The 16,276-nt window shown below is 51.0% G+C and overlaps 2 protein-coding genes across 9 annotated transcripts in view; one reads left to right on the top strand and one right to left on the bottom strand.

Moving 5' to 3' along the window:
* Cstpp1 (centriolar satellite-associated tubulin polyglutamylase complex regulator 1) overlaps positions 1-6,165 on the top strand; it is a 193,699-nt gene extending 187,534 nt beyond the window's left edge. For 5 of the 8 annotated variants that reach the window (XM_040284408.2, XM_078046103.1, XM_078046102.1 and 2 more), the window contains 4 exons: positions 49-244; positions 807-967; positions 3,280-3,343; positions 5,913-6,165. In XM_040284408.2, coding sequence (XP_040140342.1) covers positions 49-244; positions 807-967; positions 3,280-3,343; positions 5,913-6,159 — 668 coding nt within the window. In that variant the 3' untranslated portion in view covers positions 6,160-6,165. Of the gene's footprint in view, positions 1-48; positions 245-806; positions 968-3,279; positions 3,344-3,599; positions 4,380-5,912 lie in introns of those variants that run through there. The other 3 variants (XM_005329990.5, XM_040284412.2, XM_021729610.3) reach the window with 2 other exon arrangements.
* Arfgap2 (ARF GTPase activating protein 2) lies at positions 6,088-15,710 on the bottom strand. The gene is made up of 16 exons (XM_005329993.5): positions 15,576-15,710; positions 15,290-15,408; positions 14,635-14,707; positions 13,992-14,123; positions 13,833-13,913; positions 12,901-12,982; positions 12,488-12,544; positions 11,411-11,463; positions 10,871-11,007; positions 10,661-10,792; positions 9,713-9,841; positions 9,499-9,633; positions 8,307-8,433; positions 8,059-8,152; positions 7,821-7,939; positions 6,088-7,249 (listed from the first exon to the last, which is right to left on the bottom strand). Exons 1-16 carry the CDS (start codon positions 15,645-15,647, stop codon positions 7,229-7,231), a joined length of 1,563 nt encoding a protein of 520 aa, XP_005330050.1. The 5' UTR covers positions 15,648-15,710; the 3' UTR covers positions 6,088-7,228.
* Between the last annotated feature and the right edge of the window lie 566 nt (positions 15,711-16,276).

The following is a 16,276-nucleotide window of genomic DNA, read 5'->3' as shown; positions in this document are numbered from 1 at the left end:
TATGTCCTCCCTGAAATGAACTGTGTCTTCCTACCCCCACGGCACCAGAATTCCTGGACAGCGTGGCTGCCATCTATCAGGACCTGCTGTCAGGCAAGAACCCCAATACCGTGATTGTGCCAACATCATTCAGTGGGCAGCACCGCCAGCGACCTGCCTTGGGCGAGGCTGGCATGCTGGAGGGAGTGGAGGCGTCGCTGTTCTACCAGTGCCTGGAAAACCTGTGTGACCGGCACAAGTACAGGTGGGAAATGGGCCTGCAGACCCCACCTCAGCCTCGGGGACCACAGGCTGCTGGCCTGGGAACAGTTCTCTGATGGGATGTTCTGATTGGCCCAGGGCTTCTATGGCCCTTGATGGTCATGATATAAATCATAACAGGGCCATTTGCCCTGAAACCAGGTTATAACTAAAAAGCCTTCCCCATGGCTCACGTAGAAGGGATATTTTTCATTTGAGCAAGACCAACCATAGCTGACCAGCTTGCCAAGAGACAGACTGGCCTTGATTTCTTAAGAAGGAAAGAGCATTCACTGTTCCTAACTTCTTCCCACAGAAAGGGGAGGTTAAACTGTCCCGTGTGGTGCAAAGTCCCAGGAGAGAAACAGCAGTCAGTTTGGTCTCTTCCTAGAACTGGCTGTCACCAGTAGCAATTTCCTCCTCCCTGCCCTCCTTTACCCCTCTGTAAAAATCCCTGTGAACACACCAGCCCTTCCTTTCTTGCTCCTAAAGAACTGCCATGCTCCTCCTGGGCCTTAGGGGCCCCCCAACAGGTCTCTGGGTCTTGACTTTGATATCCTTCTAAGCCCAAAGGTACGGATGAAAAGATGGCACTCCATCTGTATTCTCCCTTCTAGCTGCCCACCCCCAGCACTCGTCAAAGAGGTCCTAAGCAACGTCCAGAGACTGACCTTCTATGGATTTCTTGTGGCCCTCTCGAAGCACCATGGAATCAACCAGGCCCTAGGTAAGCCAGTGCTAACTGCCAGCACCTTCCCCCACAATTCAGCTAGCCTCCTGGGCAGCCATGGCCCCATGGGGATAGGCAGTATCTTAACCTGCTTTGACTTTGCAGGGCCAGCCTCTGGGTCCTAGGGAGCCGGAGTATGCTCCACGCAAGACCGCCTTCATAGGCCTCTCACACTGTGGAGCAAGGGACAGCTTTCCTGCCTCTAAGGGAACAGCCTCTCCATGGCAAAGGCATGCCCAGCCCCTCCCTGTAGACTCCCCAGTTCTGCTTGAGGGCGTGGACTGCTGGTTTTTGACACAGGGCTATTGACTCAGTGGCTCTGGAGATTTCATATCATAAATGTCTGAATCCTATTTAGAAATAGGGCAGAGGTGTGACTGGGAGGCCTGTTTTCCCAGTGGGGAGGAAAAAAATCTGATTAATCTGAAAAGAGAAAAAAGAAAAGCGGGGGGAGTCTGCACTGACTCAGCTTTCCTCCCGTCACTGCGTTGGTTTCCTCCACCCACCCCACTCTCCCCTGCCCTCAGCTACTGCTCCCCAGGGGAAGAGCCAGCAAGCCACCTTCCTGTTGGAGTTTTAAGGGTTCCTATTTGTGTCTCCTCAAGAAATCCTCCTCATGTGCTGGGATCCAGGTTCCTGAGTCTCAAAGAAGGAAGTTTTGCCAGTTGAAGGAGGACGGGGGCGGGGGTGGGGGGGACACACAAAAGTTGACATTCACTTATTCACTTAATGCCCATCACAGTGCTGCTCAAGGGGCAGTGTCCACAGCATATCCCCTGCCAGGGGCTCTCTGGGAGACACATGGGTGCTAACCCCATGCTAACTTTCCATGTGGCCACCTGGCAGTCTGGTTATTTTGAATCGGGGACCCTTCAATTGAGTGAGGTTGGTAGCCAAGGTCAGCAGCAGGACTAGGACTAGAAAGAAGGCAGTCATAAATTGAGAGAGGGGGCTGGGGATAGAGCTCAGTTGGTAGAGTGCTTGCCTCATGTGCACAAGGCCCCTGGGTTCAATCCCCAGCACCACATTAAAAATAAATAAATTGAAAGAGAAGGGAGCAGAGCGGGTATTTGCTAGGTGTCCTTTCCACTCCTAGGTCACTGCCCATCTTCCCTTCCTTTCCACCAGTGGCAGCTGCTAGGAAGGAAAAGGAAAAGCTCATCAGTCACGGATCCTGGTTGTGACCCATCACTGTTCCTAAGGACACTTACACAACTTTTACTGGGCATTAATGTTGACTAGAGTTAAAGACAGAACGAAGCATATAGTCTCTGCCCTCGCTTGCGTCTCCAGGGTAGGAGCTAGAAAGCTAGAAATATTGAAGCTGTTGAAGCCAGTAGTGGAGAGCCCCACCACCACCACAGGGCACCACCCAAAAATGAGAGGGTCCCATGGAACATAGTTTGAAAACCACTAACCTAGAGCAAAGGGAGCCAAGAGGCATCATCTGGAAAAGATTTGGAAACTGAATTAGTGCCGGATTGTATCTTTCTGGAGACCAGCTTTTTTTTTTTTTTTTTTTTTTTTTTTTTTTTTTTTGGTGATGCTGGGGATTGAACCCAGGACCTTGTGCAGCATGCCAGGCAAGCACTCTACCAACTGAGTTATGTCCCCAGCTGCCAAGACCAGCATTCTTGACTAGGTTCTAAACTACCAATGAGGTCTTTTCCTGTTAGTGAGACTCTTCCTGCCTGCAAACTTCAGCTTCACCTTCGCACCTGAGTAAAGAACTCCTGGGAGCATCTAAAACTCTCTCCTCTCTCCTTTCCCCAATACCAAAGAGTTAACCCCTCTTAGTTTGTACCTAAGGAAACCAGCAGAGACTGGAGATGGGAGAGATCTCAGGATGGGATGGATCATCTCTTGGATAGTCAGCATTTTTTGCTGTCTCCAAAATGGAATACTTGGGGACATAAAATTGGGTGATTTCTGACCTTTGGAGTTAGCCTGGGTCATATACCTTTCAGTCCAGTACCTGGGTCCTTAGGGAGTAAACCCTTAGCACCAGCTCACGAGCCACTGTCTCTTGGAAGCAGATCACCCTATTTAGAGATGTCTCCCTGGCTGTTGTGTTTGCTCCAAATAAGGGATAGAGGGCACAGGGGTTCATTAAATTTACCAAGTGGCACCCAGGACATCCTGCCCCATCACTGTCTGGGATTTCTGTAGCAGTCCCCTGGTCTTTTAGGTCAGTTCTCCCAGGGTCAGCAGAATAGGCACACACGAAGGTGAGGGACATGGAAGCATCTGCTGCCTGGCCAACAGACCTTCAATTTGTCTTGTTGTCCCTGCCCCCCATCATCTCCTAGGAGCTTTGCCTGACAAAGGGGACCTGATGCATGACCCAGCCATGGACGAGGAACTGGAACGACTGTAAGTGTCAAGTGGGAAGGTGCTGCCCTCTTGTGGAATCAAATCTGAGTCAGACATGGCTGTGCCCCATCACAGGTCACACAGCACGTGTCAGTGTCAGTAACATGCCACACTGGTCAGAGAAGGGCTTGGGGGCCAGCAGAGGCCTGAGCTATCCTGAGTCCTTGGGGGTTCATCCAAAAGCAAGTGAGCATGGAGGTCCTGGGCTCCGGACATGTGGCACCATGCTGCCCTCCGGACTTTTTCCATTCTTCAGGTTGGTCCAGGTCCCAGGCCTGGTCAACTCTGCCACTCCAGAGGCCAGCTGCCTGCCTTCCCGGATCCCTCCCCGGGTTGGCTCCCCATGGAGACCTCTCCATCACTCCCGCAAAGTGGATGCAGAAAGCGATGGCTCCACTGAAGAGACAGATGAGTCCGAGACTTGAGGAATCTCTAGGGCCCCACCTGTGCCCTGTACTTTCTCCCACTCCAGCCCATGGCACCTCCACTGACCTCCTCTCCACACCTTGCTGTGCTGCCCTCTCCTGATGAAAAGGCTGAATAACAGCCTCAGCCAAAGGCCAGTTCAGTAATCAGCCAAGCCGAGCAGTGACCCTAGAAACTAAATAGCCCATTCTCCTTGGCCATCAGCCCTTGGGGTTTCGTCAGACCTTAAACTATGGACTGCTCTGAGGCCTCCTCATCACTGGAAAGGGGACCTGGCCTTAGTCTTTTGTTGACTAGTCCTTCTAATTATTAAGAGCAGCAGTTTCTTTTCAGCCAGCCTCTGCTAGTGCCCTGATGAGGGTCATCTCCTCACAGCAGCTCCACTAAGGGGGAGACGTGAATAGCTATGCAGGGCCATGATGGTCAGGGTGACACCTAAGAGCAAGTACTAGGAGGACATACCACTGTGGCTTCTGCTGGAGGAATCAGACACCAGCCATGATTTGGAAGAAGGGTGGGCAAGAAGATAATTTCATTTTCAAAATCTGCTTTGGGTTTCCTGTATCTAATAGTTAAAAGTCTGTGAAATAAAGTCCCTTGTGTCGGATAAGCAGTGAGTCTAAAACCACTAGGCTGAAGGGTGAAGGGAAAGGGGAAGTTTGGGTTTGAGTGCTTTACTGGCACGAGGGGCGGTGGGTCTGGTGGGCCCCTCATGCCTGGAGACCTGCTGAGCTGCCAGGGGTCCATCTGCATGTGAGCAGCCAAAGGAGGGGTGCACGCAGCTGGAATGGCCTTCAGAAAAGCTCAGAGGGTTCAGGGACAGGTTCCCATAGCCTTCTAGACCTGGCTACAGAGGGCTGGCACTGCACAACATTCTTGAAACACTGGACCTGCTGGGGTTAGGGCGGCAGGGATGCAGCTGTGAAAACAGGCCTGAGGTGTACAAGCTCCCTAAAATTGGAGGAAGGTAAGGCAGGTGGTCTCTTAACTTTTTGGGGGGTGGGGGCCCAAGGAAAACAGGCTGCCTCTTCTGAAGCAGGTGTCCCTACTACTAAGCAAACACTTTCCTAGGCTCCTCGTTACCCAAACTAGCCATGGATAATTGCAAGAAACGGCTCCTGAAGTCCTGCAGTACTCAGGCCAGGCCTGGGAGGCCTGTCCTAAAACTATTCCAGTTTTCTCCAATCCCAGTGAGCATCAATCACAATGCAGCTACTTCCCAAGTCTCAGAGTGACTCTGGATGGGGAACCAGAAATCAGGATTTTTTCTTCTTTTGGGGTGGGGGGAGCCACAGGAATTGAATCCAGGGATGCTTAACCACAGAAACATGTCCCCAGACCTTTTTATTTTTTTAAATTTTGAGACAGGGTCTTGTTAAGTTGCTTAAGGCCTTTCTAAGTTGCTAAGGCTGACCTTGAATTTATGATTCCCCTTCCTTGGCCTCCTGAGCCACTAAGATTACAAGCATGTGCCCACCATGCCCAATCAGAAATAAGGATTTTTTTTGGGGGGGGAGGGTACCAGGGATTGAACTTGGGGCATTCAACCACTGAGCTATATCCCCAGCCCTATTTTGTATTTTATTGAGTTGCTTAACACCTCACTTGTACTGAGGCTGGCTTTGAACAAGCAATCCTCTTGCCTTAGCCTCCCAAGCTGTTAGGATTACAGACATGCGCCACTGTGCCCTGTAGAAATCAGGAATTTTTATGAACACTTGAAAGGATTCCAAAACTGGAACCCCAGAACCACACTGGAAGTCACTGGCTTTGAGCCCTACGGCTCTACCCATCCTAAGCCTCTACTACCTCCCAGACCAGTAGTTTCTAACTGTACTTGAGGATTCTAAGGGTCACAGAGATGCTTCAGGGGCCCTTGTCAGGAAAGGGAGATCCAAGCCAAGGTGGGGGGGGTGGGTGTACACAAATGCATCCACACTTTCAGGATTAAAAATGTCCCACTTACGCCTAAATATATATATATATATATTTATATACTTTTTAATTTAAACTCAGTACTGAGACCCATCCCTGTTCAAGCCCCCTGTCATGAGGAATAGGGCTGCTAAGGTTGCTCAGCCCTAGGCTCTGCAGGTGGGCTAAAGGGCCAACTAACACCAGCTCTTTCCTCCGCGTGCAACAGGGTGGTGAGGTCGAGGCTGCAGCGGACTGCACGGCAGCACAGGGGCAAGAGACAAGCTGGAGGCCCCAGAGAGAGTATTCTTGGCTTCAGCAACGACGCCCAACCAGTATCGGTGGGAGCCCAGAGAGTGAGCAAGGGGCTACACTGGGCAGGGAGGCAGGATGGAGGACATTCCTTCACATTGACCCATAGGGCCCCGTGGGGGCTTTATTTTGACACCACTTTGTTTCAATACAAACAGTCCTGAAAGAAAGTCATGTCCCTCTGGGGAAGGGAAGAGGGAAGAGTGGTCTGCGTTGCTTGGAAGCCCAACCTGAGACCCACAGGTAGGGGTTGGTCCCAGACTGCCAGTTTGGCAGGGCAAGAACGGCACCAAGGATGACACAGTGCATGGCCCAGCTGCAAGAGGTGAGGCCTGCAGGCCATTGGGGGGCTGTCCAGGCCTCCTCAGCCCAGGATGATGTAGAGGAAGGAAGCTGAGCCCAAGGAGCCTGCTTCTGTCCCTCATGTCCTCAGCTTCCTCAGCCAGCTAGGAGCATACCCACCACCTCCAGTCAGGACACAGGGCAGATGAGACCCAATGTGGGCATCAACCAGGGAAGAAGGGACAGAGTCCCAGGCGCAGACAGTGGGTGCCATGACCCAGTGATGATAGGGAAGGGTTCAGGGACATCTAGCAGAAGTCAGCCTCTGTGGTGGCAGTGAGACAGGCCTCCAGGCTGATCCCAAATGAAACCTTTAGGTGCCAGATAGTTTCTAGTCCTTAGTAAGGCCTAGAAGAAGGTCCTTCCACTCCCCTGCCTCCAGAAGAGTAAAAGCAGCAGTGGCATGTCCAGAGCTTCTCCCCAGGAGCTGGTCTACAGCATAACTCTTGCTAGGCCTCCCCCTGGTTCCACTGGACAAAGGCCCAAGCCCCCCACCACCTAAAAGGATCCTAGAGCCCACAAAGCCTTAGGCTTTCAAGTTCCCAACCTGTGGAAGGGCTGGACCCAGAATAAGTCACCCAGAGGCAACTCCCCCCCCTCACTCCCAGCGTTGCAGGCCGAGCGAGCATCAGCTTTTGGGCAGGACTGGAAGGACACTAGCACAGAGGAGGGGGCGTGAGGGGACCAGAATAGGGGCTTAATCCACAGGCAGAGGACAAGGGCTGGTGCTGACCATTCCCCTTGCCCAAGATCCTCCAAAGTCACCCCACTCACACACCACACACAGAAAGTAACAAATCCTCCCAGCTTCCACAAGGCAGGTATCCCTGGCCTGGGAATCATGAGTTCTTGCTTCTGTCACCACCAGAGGCCTAAGCAAGGAGCTTGTTATCAGTAGGAACCATAGCGATCCTGGGGGGAGGGGAGAAGAAAAAAGAAAGTCAGCATCTACATGGCAGCAACTTCCCAGGATGCACGCTGCTTCCCCCAGTCCGCCCACAGTAGAACTCTAGCAGCAAAGGGCTAGGCCCCCACAGGTAGGAGTACTTGATGAGAGCTGGGGAGGGGAGCATGGACACTAATCCAAGGAGCTAGCCCTCACAGCTGGGAGAGTGGCAGAGTTGACAAGATGGGAAAAATCACTGGGCACAGTGATGCACACCTATAATCCCAGGGGTCAGGAAGCTGAGGCAGAAGATCATGAGTTCAAAGCCAGCCTCAGTAATTTAGCAAGGCCCTAAGCAACTTAATAAGACCCTATCTCTAAAATAAAACAAAAAGGGAGGGGAATGTGGCTCAGTAGTTAAGCGCCCGTGGGTTCAATCCCCAGTACAAAAATCAACACAAGACACAGCACTGTCTTAGGGAGAGGCCCAACTCTGCTCTCTTTAAGGCTGCCAGTAGCATGTCTGAATATGGTGAAGGCAAAGCTCCAGGCACTACTCTTCAGACCTCTTCCCCAGGTTCAGCAGCCCAGTCTCACCTGCAAAGAATTCATCACGCCATTGGCCAACACAGCCATCTTGCCAGCCACAGACTTGACACCCTGCTTAAACTGGGCAATATCAGCTGTAGGAAGCACATTCCCCAGAGACACACTTCCTGTAAGAAGCAAGGAAAGGGGTGACTCAGAGCCCTGCAGGAAGCCTTTCCCAAAAATAGGGCCCTCCCAGCTGTGCTCTCAAGCCTTGCTTAGTGCCCACCACCCTATCGGGCCCTACCTGCACCATGAGCTCCATCCATGTCCCCAAAGAGGTCCGAAGAGCTGATTGCATTGCTGCCTGAGAGCTGCTGTAGTCGAGACCTGGCTTCATACTAAATTGAAAAGGCAAGACCTGGAGATATTTTGGCCAATGACACAGGAACTCATAGGCTGAGCCCTTCTGTTACTAACGCCCAAAGTAGAGGCAGGGAGAAAGTTCTTGCTTCTGTTTGCTGCTGCCAGCCTCAGGTAAACAATTCCACTTACCTCAGCATCCACCTCCCGCCCAAAGAACATGTCAGATGAGATGGCTTTTGCTCCTGCAAATTTCTGACGTGCTTCGCTGGACTCGAGGCTTGAGCTCCGGCTCTCCACTTCCCTCCGGTTTGTGGCTCTGAGGGGTAAAAGTGGAACATCTCTGACCTTTCTCTTGGGAGAAGCAGAGTACAGAGGCCAAAAACCAAAAAGCACCAATGAATGGTCTTCTGGCCGTGGCTTACCATGCCCTATTCTGTCTGTGGTTCTAAGACTCAGGGACCATCTCCCCTGGTGAGGAGCATTCAAAGGGATACCAGGAGGCCCCTTCTTTTCTCACACTGGAACTGAGTCACTGACAGCCTGAGTTATCACATTACTCAGAGTAGAAATATGGTTTGGAGGAGCCTAAGGTTCCACCCCAAACCACTGTGGCTTCATCAAGGTCCAGGAGGCCATGTTGTCACCGCTACTATTCTACTCCTAGTTATAATTTGCCTAACACTGGAGTAATCACGTCTGTTTTCCTGAGCTTATACATACTCCTCTGTCATGATTAACTGTACCACCCTTTTACTCTCAGATGCATCCTGATGAACAGGTACATGGTCATTCCTGTTCCAGCACTAATTATGCACAGGCACTAGACTAGGGGTTTTACAAGTCTCATTTCATTTAATCCTTCCAGTGACCCTATGACCTAGTTATTTATGTCCCATTTTATAAATCAGTGCTTTCAGAAAACTTACCAGTAAAACATTACCCAGATTAAGATGGAATAAGGTTTAATAAAAAGGAGTTAGGTGTATAGCTCAGATGTAGAGTAACTTGCCTAGCATATGCAGGGCCTGGGTCCTATCCCAGCGCCCCAATCAATAAGATGACCAGAGACATGCCTTTGGGAGGGAAGTCTAAAATCAGCCCTCTCCCACCAGAGAAACAGCTCCCAAACTAAACAGGCTGCCAGGCTGTCTGTGACACAGCACAGCTCAAACCAAAGCCAGATTCCCTGTCTGATGAGCTAGCCACATGTGGCTATGTACATTTACTAATATTATATTAAATTACATTACAAATTTAGTCCCTTGCTTACTAGTCACATTTTTAGGACTCAGTAGTTACAGCTAGTAGCCATCATACTGGACATAGAACATTTCCATCATTGCAGAAAGTTCTACTGAACAGATACCCTAGAAGATTCTACCTTTCTGAAATAGGCCGGATGGTTGAGATGGTCACTTCTGGCTCCTTGTCCTCTACCCTGTCCATACCCCAGGTGGCATCTGTGTCCCAGCGGGAACCAAAAGTTTCCCCCAAGGAAAAGGGGTTGTCCTTGTACCTAGGGAGACAGCAGAGTGGCTCAGAACAATCTGATAAGGGAAATTGTAGCCAAGTCTATGCCCCAGCAATAATCTTACTTTGGGGGTCCAGAGGCAAAAGTTCCAACATCATCAAACAAGTCCAGCTGTGAACGAGAAGATTTTGCACTCACTGGTGTTTCTTGCTCAATCACCTGCATCTCAGACAGCACCGAGTGGGAGACAGAGCTGTGCAGAAAAATGAAGCTGGCATGAAGCTGGAGGTACTGGCACTGCAGCACAAGAGCAGCCACCCAACTGCTGAGTGCTTCCTCAGGCACCACTCAGAACCTTCTTCCCCTGCCCATGCACTATTAAATATTCCTTTTTTTTTTTTTTTTTCTTTTTTGGTACTGGGGATTGAACCTGGGGCACTCAACCACTAAACCACACCCCAGCCCTTTTTTATTTTTGAACACAGGGTCTTGCTAAGTTGCATACGGGCTTGAGGGCCTTGTTAAGTTGCTGAGACTGGCTTTGAACTTGAGATCCTCCTGCCTCACTTCCCAGGCCACTGGGGTTAAGGCATGCGCCACTGAACCTGCATGATATTCCAATTTTTAAGAGACCAAAAATCTATTCCTGAAGTCTCTGCGTTAAGTGTGGCACAAAATGCATCACAGCTATTCCGCTTATAAAGGTAACAACAATATAAACCCAGTGGTTCTGAAACAGAAGGCATGTTGCCCAACCATGTGTAGACACTAGAAATGCCTGGCAGTTCTCAAGAAGGTCTCAGAAAACAAAGAACTGTCCCAGCCTCTCTAATAAACACCACCCTAGCCTCCTGATCTTAATCTTATTTAGTCCTGATCCTATTTCACTTATGTAACAAATACTTAATAAGCACATACCTACTATATGCCAAGCACTGTGGAGGGTGCTTTAAGACAATAAATAACATCATGTATCCAACCTCAGAGGAAAACTAAGCATGAATCCTGAACTGCTGGAAGACCCTCAGAAAAACAAGGGCATTTCCCTGCCACACCCTGGGCTGAGCCTCACCTTCGGGCTACCAAGCCCATGCCCAGCCTCTCAGCCTGCTCACGCTTCTTCCCTTCCAGATTCTGTAGCTTTTTCTCCTCCTTCTTCCGATCAATCTGGAGTTCCTGGTAGGCCAGACGCATGGAGGCAACCCTACAGGGGTGAAGGGATTGGCAGCTGGCACCTGTGCTACCCCCACCCCCTACCAGGCCTAATGTGGCAATTGCTCACATGGACTCCTCCGCCTGCTTCTTGGCATCAGCTGCCTGTTGCTCACGGAGTTTCTCTGCCACCTGGGCCTGCCGCTCAATCTCACTGAAGCTCTGGTTGCTCACCTTCTGGGCCCCAAGTCCTTTTTTGGCACCCAGCTGGGGAGAGAACCATGTGACATGGGGCCTGCCAACGAGGCCCCGCCGCTCCCTCCCAGGCATCAATACCCTAGCTATACCCACAAGGAAGAGGTCCTCCTTAAAGTCTAGGGTCAGAAATAGAAGCCCAGTGAGCATGGCTGGCAGAACAATGGTTCTGCTGTAGCTGGGCATGAGGTGGCTCACTCAATCCCAGCAGAGGCCTCAGAGAATGAGGACAGTAGTTAAGGCTGACTAGGATCTGCTATGTGCCAAGCACTAGATGTGCTCAGTCTGTCTCTCCACAGCAAGTCCCTGAGGATGGACACCTTTAAATGAGACAAGTTAAGTACCATGCCAAAGTCATAAACCCAGGCAGTCCCACTCCAGCTCCTAATCACTCTACACTACTCTCCCCACCTACCCCTTTCTTAGCTGCAGCTGGCTTCTTCTTGCCAATGATGGAACTTTTCAGTTCTGTGTGAGAAAGAGGGTGGGCATGAGCAGGAGAAAGGAAGGTCAGAGGCAGCAGCTCAGTCCACACCATGCTTCATGGCAAGAGCATCTAAAAACAGCTTCAGGCAGGGGAAGGCCAGGCTACCACCACCAATTCCAATTGATGGCATCCAAGCAAAAGAATGACAAGGTTAGGGGAGCCTTTTGACTCCTAGCAAGTTGCAGCAGGAGCCTAGACCTGAAGCACCAGAGACAAAAGTCCCTGAGCCACAAGTGAAGACCATTAGGCAGGGGTTAGATGCCAAACACTAGCCTCAGCTCCTAGAGCAGAGAGCTGTGTGCAGAAGGTAGGCTCCCCAAGCAGCTGCAGGTTACCTCTGGCTGGAGGGGCCCCTTTAGCTGACAGAAACATGGACTCTGGAGGAAAAACAGACTTGTGGCTAACAAGGGGCCTGCCCCAGAGCCTCCATATGCCTTCCAAGCCCAGAGGCCTGTACAGAGCCTGCTTTAGACCCAGTCAAGCCAACATTTCCAGGGATCAGCTGTTTAGTTACTCTGCTGGGTTCCTGCCCCAACCCCCAAGAGTCAACAGAACCAAGGTCAGCAAAGGAGATGTTTATTCTAACCAAGTTCGAAGGCCACAAAAGAAAGTAGAAAAGAGCTGAAGGACCAAACCAGGGTCAAAAAGACAATGTAGCCTCTAGCCATCAGCAGCTCAGAGCTGTCCCCCAACCCTCAACAGGACCAGACAAGCCAGCCCTACCTGACCCCAGGGATAGGTGTGCAGTCTCTCAATGGCCTCCCCACACTTTGGCTAGATCCAGTCCCACACTCAGAGGAAGCCCACCCTGGTCTGTCAATTCAAAGGGCCCAGCTCTGAAGTCAATGTTGCAGCCACTACTTCAATTAGAGTCCCAAACCCAGACAGGTCGGGTGTTCAGTCTCCTATGGCCTCAGTTCACATGACTAGACAGCAGGTATCTGTAAAGAACACTTGATGCCCACCCTCTCCCAGCCACCCACACCTGCCAGCTGGCATACTGACCCAGAGAGGCTTTGGGTGAGGTGCCAAGCAGGTCGGTGTTCGGGCCTTGCTCTGGCTCTGTGGATACAATGATAGGCATTAGGTATAAGGCTCTTGGCATCTTATAACCTCCCTTCAAAGAAAGTGACACATCAAGAGTGCCTGGCTTTCCTCAGCTTGCCATCAAAAGAAAAATTCCCACCTCTTCCTCCAAGTTACAGATGAATTCCATCCCACCCAAGGCTAAAGGAAGACACCTCTCTCTCTCTCTCTCTCTCTCTCTCTCTCTCTCTCTCTCACACACACACACATACACACACACACACACACACACACACACACTCATTTCTATTTCCTTGGCCATGTGTCCCCTTCATAGCTCCAAATCCTTTCCCAGGACCAGGGTACTTGGTTAGAATTTGGGTTGAACTCACGTGCCAGGCCACTGCTGTCTGCAGACGGGACAGGCTGCTGGGTGTCTGAAGGCTCAGTGTCTGGTGCATCCCAGGTAGGGGGCTGAAAAGGAGGCCAGATCACAGAAGCCTTAGTGAGCCACTTATTGCTGGCAAGGAGTGCCAAGAACCTGCAAGTACCTTGAGGGTATAAGGCCCTATTCCTAGCCCATAAGGAATGGAGACTGGAGGTCAGCAAGTAAATTTCAGTTGCTATTCACCAGAAAGACACAGGAAACCAGCAGGCCCTCCCTCCCTCCCTCCACTTTTACTTAAAGCCTGAGCACATTCCCCTAACAGAAAACCCAACTACTAGACACTTTCCATGTATCAGGCACAAGGCTAAGGGCTCCTCATAGACAAACCACTTAATTATCACAATCAGCCCTTTGAGGTAGCTACATTCCATTTTAGAAACTGAGGTTTGGGCAGGTTAAGTGACTTGGCCACATCACAGAAATGCCAAGTGGAGAGGCAGGGGTAAAAACTAATGAATCCAATTTCAATACCCAGTGCCAACAGAAGGGAAGCCTTTCTCACAAGGTGGACCATAGGGGAGGGGATCTTTTCAAGAAAAGTCTCCAAGCACAATGCCTCTCTTATAGGAGTAGAAACTAAGAAAAGTTATTTGGGGCCCGAGACTTCTTAAGCCTGGAAGAAGCTTCTCTTACACTCTACCTCCCCAGTTCCTAGGGGTTCATTTCTAAGGAGGATTCTATCACCCTTCTACTTACCTAAAGAATAAAATACCTTGGCCTAACCAGTGGCTAGCAGTTACCAACTCAGTGGAGAACAGACATTCTCTGAGGTATCATACCAAGGCAATCTATGCCATGATCATAGAAGGCCCTTGGCCTTGGTAAATAAACCATCTATCAAGGACAATTGGGGAAATATTCCCTGAGGGTACTCACTTGAGTGTGTTCTGTGAAGAAATCAGAGTCCTTCTTCTCTGGAGAGTGACTAGGAGCACTTCCCATGTTGTCTATCCAAAGCTAAAAGGGAGATGGTATAAAACAAAGGGCTCTGAGCACCCTTTCCCCCACTGCCCCAGCCCAGGGACAGGCACTTACATCAGTGCCATGCTTAGCCAGGGCTGCACTCCCCAGCTGCCGGATCTTCTCTCGGTACATCTGGGCTGCTCGGCTATTATATTTGGTGTTGGCATCACTGGCTGTGCATCCATGCTGGCGGAAAAAGGCTGTCTAGAGAGGAAAGAAAAGAATGGAGTGTGCTGCAAGTGACTCTCACCAGAGCAAAAATATTATTGGCAATAGAAGACATCCCCTTTTAACATCTGTTATTATTTATACAGACTGATACACTATTGACACCAGTAGTTTTTCACAGAGGTAAAGTTCCTCTGAAATTCCTGCAAAAAATACTTTGCCACATCCCATTCTCAGAGATGACTGAATGAAGCCCAGCCCTCACTTAACTCCTCCTGAGGACAGCATGCTATACCCACTCTATCCATCTTCCATCCAGGCAGGCCCACAAGAACTCAATGACTGGTGACAGTCAAACTTCCTCAGCCTTTTCTCAAGAACATCTGTCCAGTTTAGTCTGAATTTGAAGCCCCTTTGAGAGATACTATGCTGGTGTTGTAGACCAAGGGACCCTCTGAATACAGAATAAGGCCCCCTAGGAAATAATTGCAAAATTAGTACCCAGGCAAAATTATGGGAGATTGGAGGGAAATTAAAGGAAATTTACCGCATTGGCATTCCCACCGACTTGCATACACCTCAGCTGGAACCAGTTCCAGTTGGAATCCAACTCTGTGGACCTATGTACAAGAGCTGTGTGTCACTTACCAACAAATAACAGGAGACCTGCTTCCCTGGCAGGCCCACACATGTTATTTGATGTCTGGCTGCTGCAGGGACACAGGAAACATTAATTAGTCACTGCCCCAATTCCTCCACTCTGCCCTGTGCTTTGCCCTTCATTCACCTGTTTCAAAGTGCTAATTATTTCCCCAGATAAGAAAGGAAGTCCCACTTTCAGGCACACAAGCTTGGATTTGACTTTACCCTGAAAAATGGTCAGTCTCACTAAGGACATATTCAGCCAAGCTATCTGCAATAACAAGGTCAATGCAGGCTAATTCTTTCCCCAAAATAACGCTGAGAGTCTCAAGTTGGTAGACCGTGAAGAAGGAAGAAAGTTTTGATCCAAACGCGGAGAGGACCGTTTATGTGGCAAGGGGTTCAAACAGGTGGTACCCAGGCCCGAAAAGGCTACTGGACCCCTGTCCGGCCCAGAGGTTTCAAACACCGAATTCAGGATGGTCAAAGTCGAGGCAGCCACTCTCTCTTGCTGACCACACAGCCCTGGTGGAAGCACAGTAACGGCGCGGAGAACCCACCTGATAAAGCTGAGATGGACGCCCAGGGAGCGGTGCACCCCGGAGCAGTCAATGCACAAGAAAACACCATACGTGATACTGGCCCAGCTCGGACTCTTGGCGCCGCAATCGAAACAGGCCTGAGAGGATGAAGCAAATAAGAGAACAGTCAGGGCCCGAGTTGAGGCCGGGCACTGACATCCCAACAAAACCGCCCACCTCGGCCCCTCTCCCTCTCTCAGGCCACGGGGGAAGGGATATCGCTTCTCGGCAGGTGCCAGACCCCGTGCCCCTCCCGTTCATGCACCTTGTTAGTTGGAATTGCTCGAAGTCTCTTAAAAAGAGTCTGAATTTCGGTCTTGCTCGGCTCCGCCGCCATTTTCTCTCCTTCCCAGACACAACCGCGACCAGCGGGTTCTGTCGCGGGCCAATCGACGGCTGGGAAGGCGGGCTAAGCAGGCCGGCCTCCGCGGCACTCAGACCAGCTGAGGGGTGGGGTGATCTGGGACGGATCTGAGCCAATGAACAGCCGGATGAACAGGAGCGAGACGTCACAGCAGCGATCACCAGCAGCCGCGAAGTAAACGCCCAGCCGCGTCAGGCCAATCCGCAGTAGGGGCGGGCGACGGCTCGCGGGCAGGCCCAAACTTCCTCGAGAACGCCGCCAGGGGGCGGAGCTGCCGGCCGCCGGCTGCCTACTAGAGGCGAGCTGGGGAATTGGGGGCCCTAGCTCTGGCCTGTTACCGACCCAAGAGTAATGATTAACAACCCTCCCAAGTTCTTTGTCCCACCGGCCCGAGCACACCGGCCGAGCACCCAACTTCGAGCCTTGGCCAGCTAACACCAAGCTTGATCACCAATCCCTTCCAGCCCAGTTTAGAGTTCTTAAGTTCCAGGGAGGTACCAGGTGGCAAACCTTTGCCCAGCCCTAGCGCCCTCTGCCCGGTAACACATGTTTTTGTACCCACAGATCTCCCCCAGGGCCTCCCTCCAGGTGCAAGGGTAGAG

The sequence above is a fragment of the Ictidomys tridecemlineatus genome, chromosome 4 (genome assembly GCF_052094955.1).
Source record: "Ictidomys tridecemlineatus isolate mIctTri1 chromosome 4, mIctTri1.hap1, whole genome shotgun sequence".
Taxonomy (NCBI): Eukaryota; Metazoa; Chordata; class Mammalia; order Rodentia; family Sciuridae; genus Ictidomys; species Ictidomys tridecemlineatus.
Note: the sequence above shows the minus strand (reverse complement) of the source record. Positions and strands in the feature narration are given on the sequence as shown.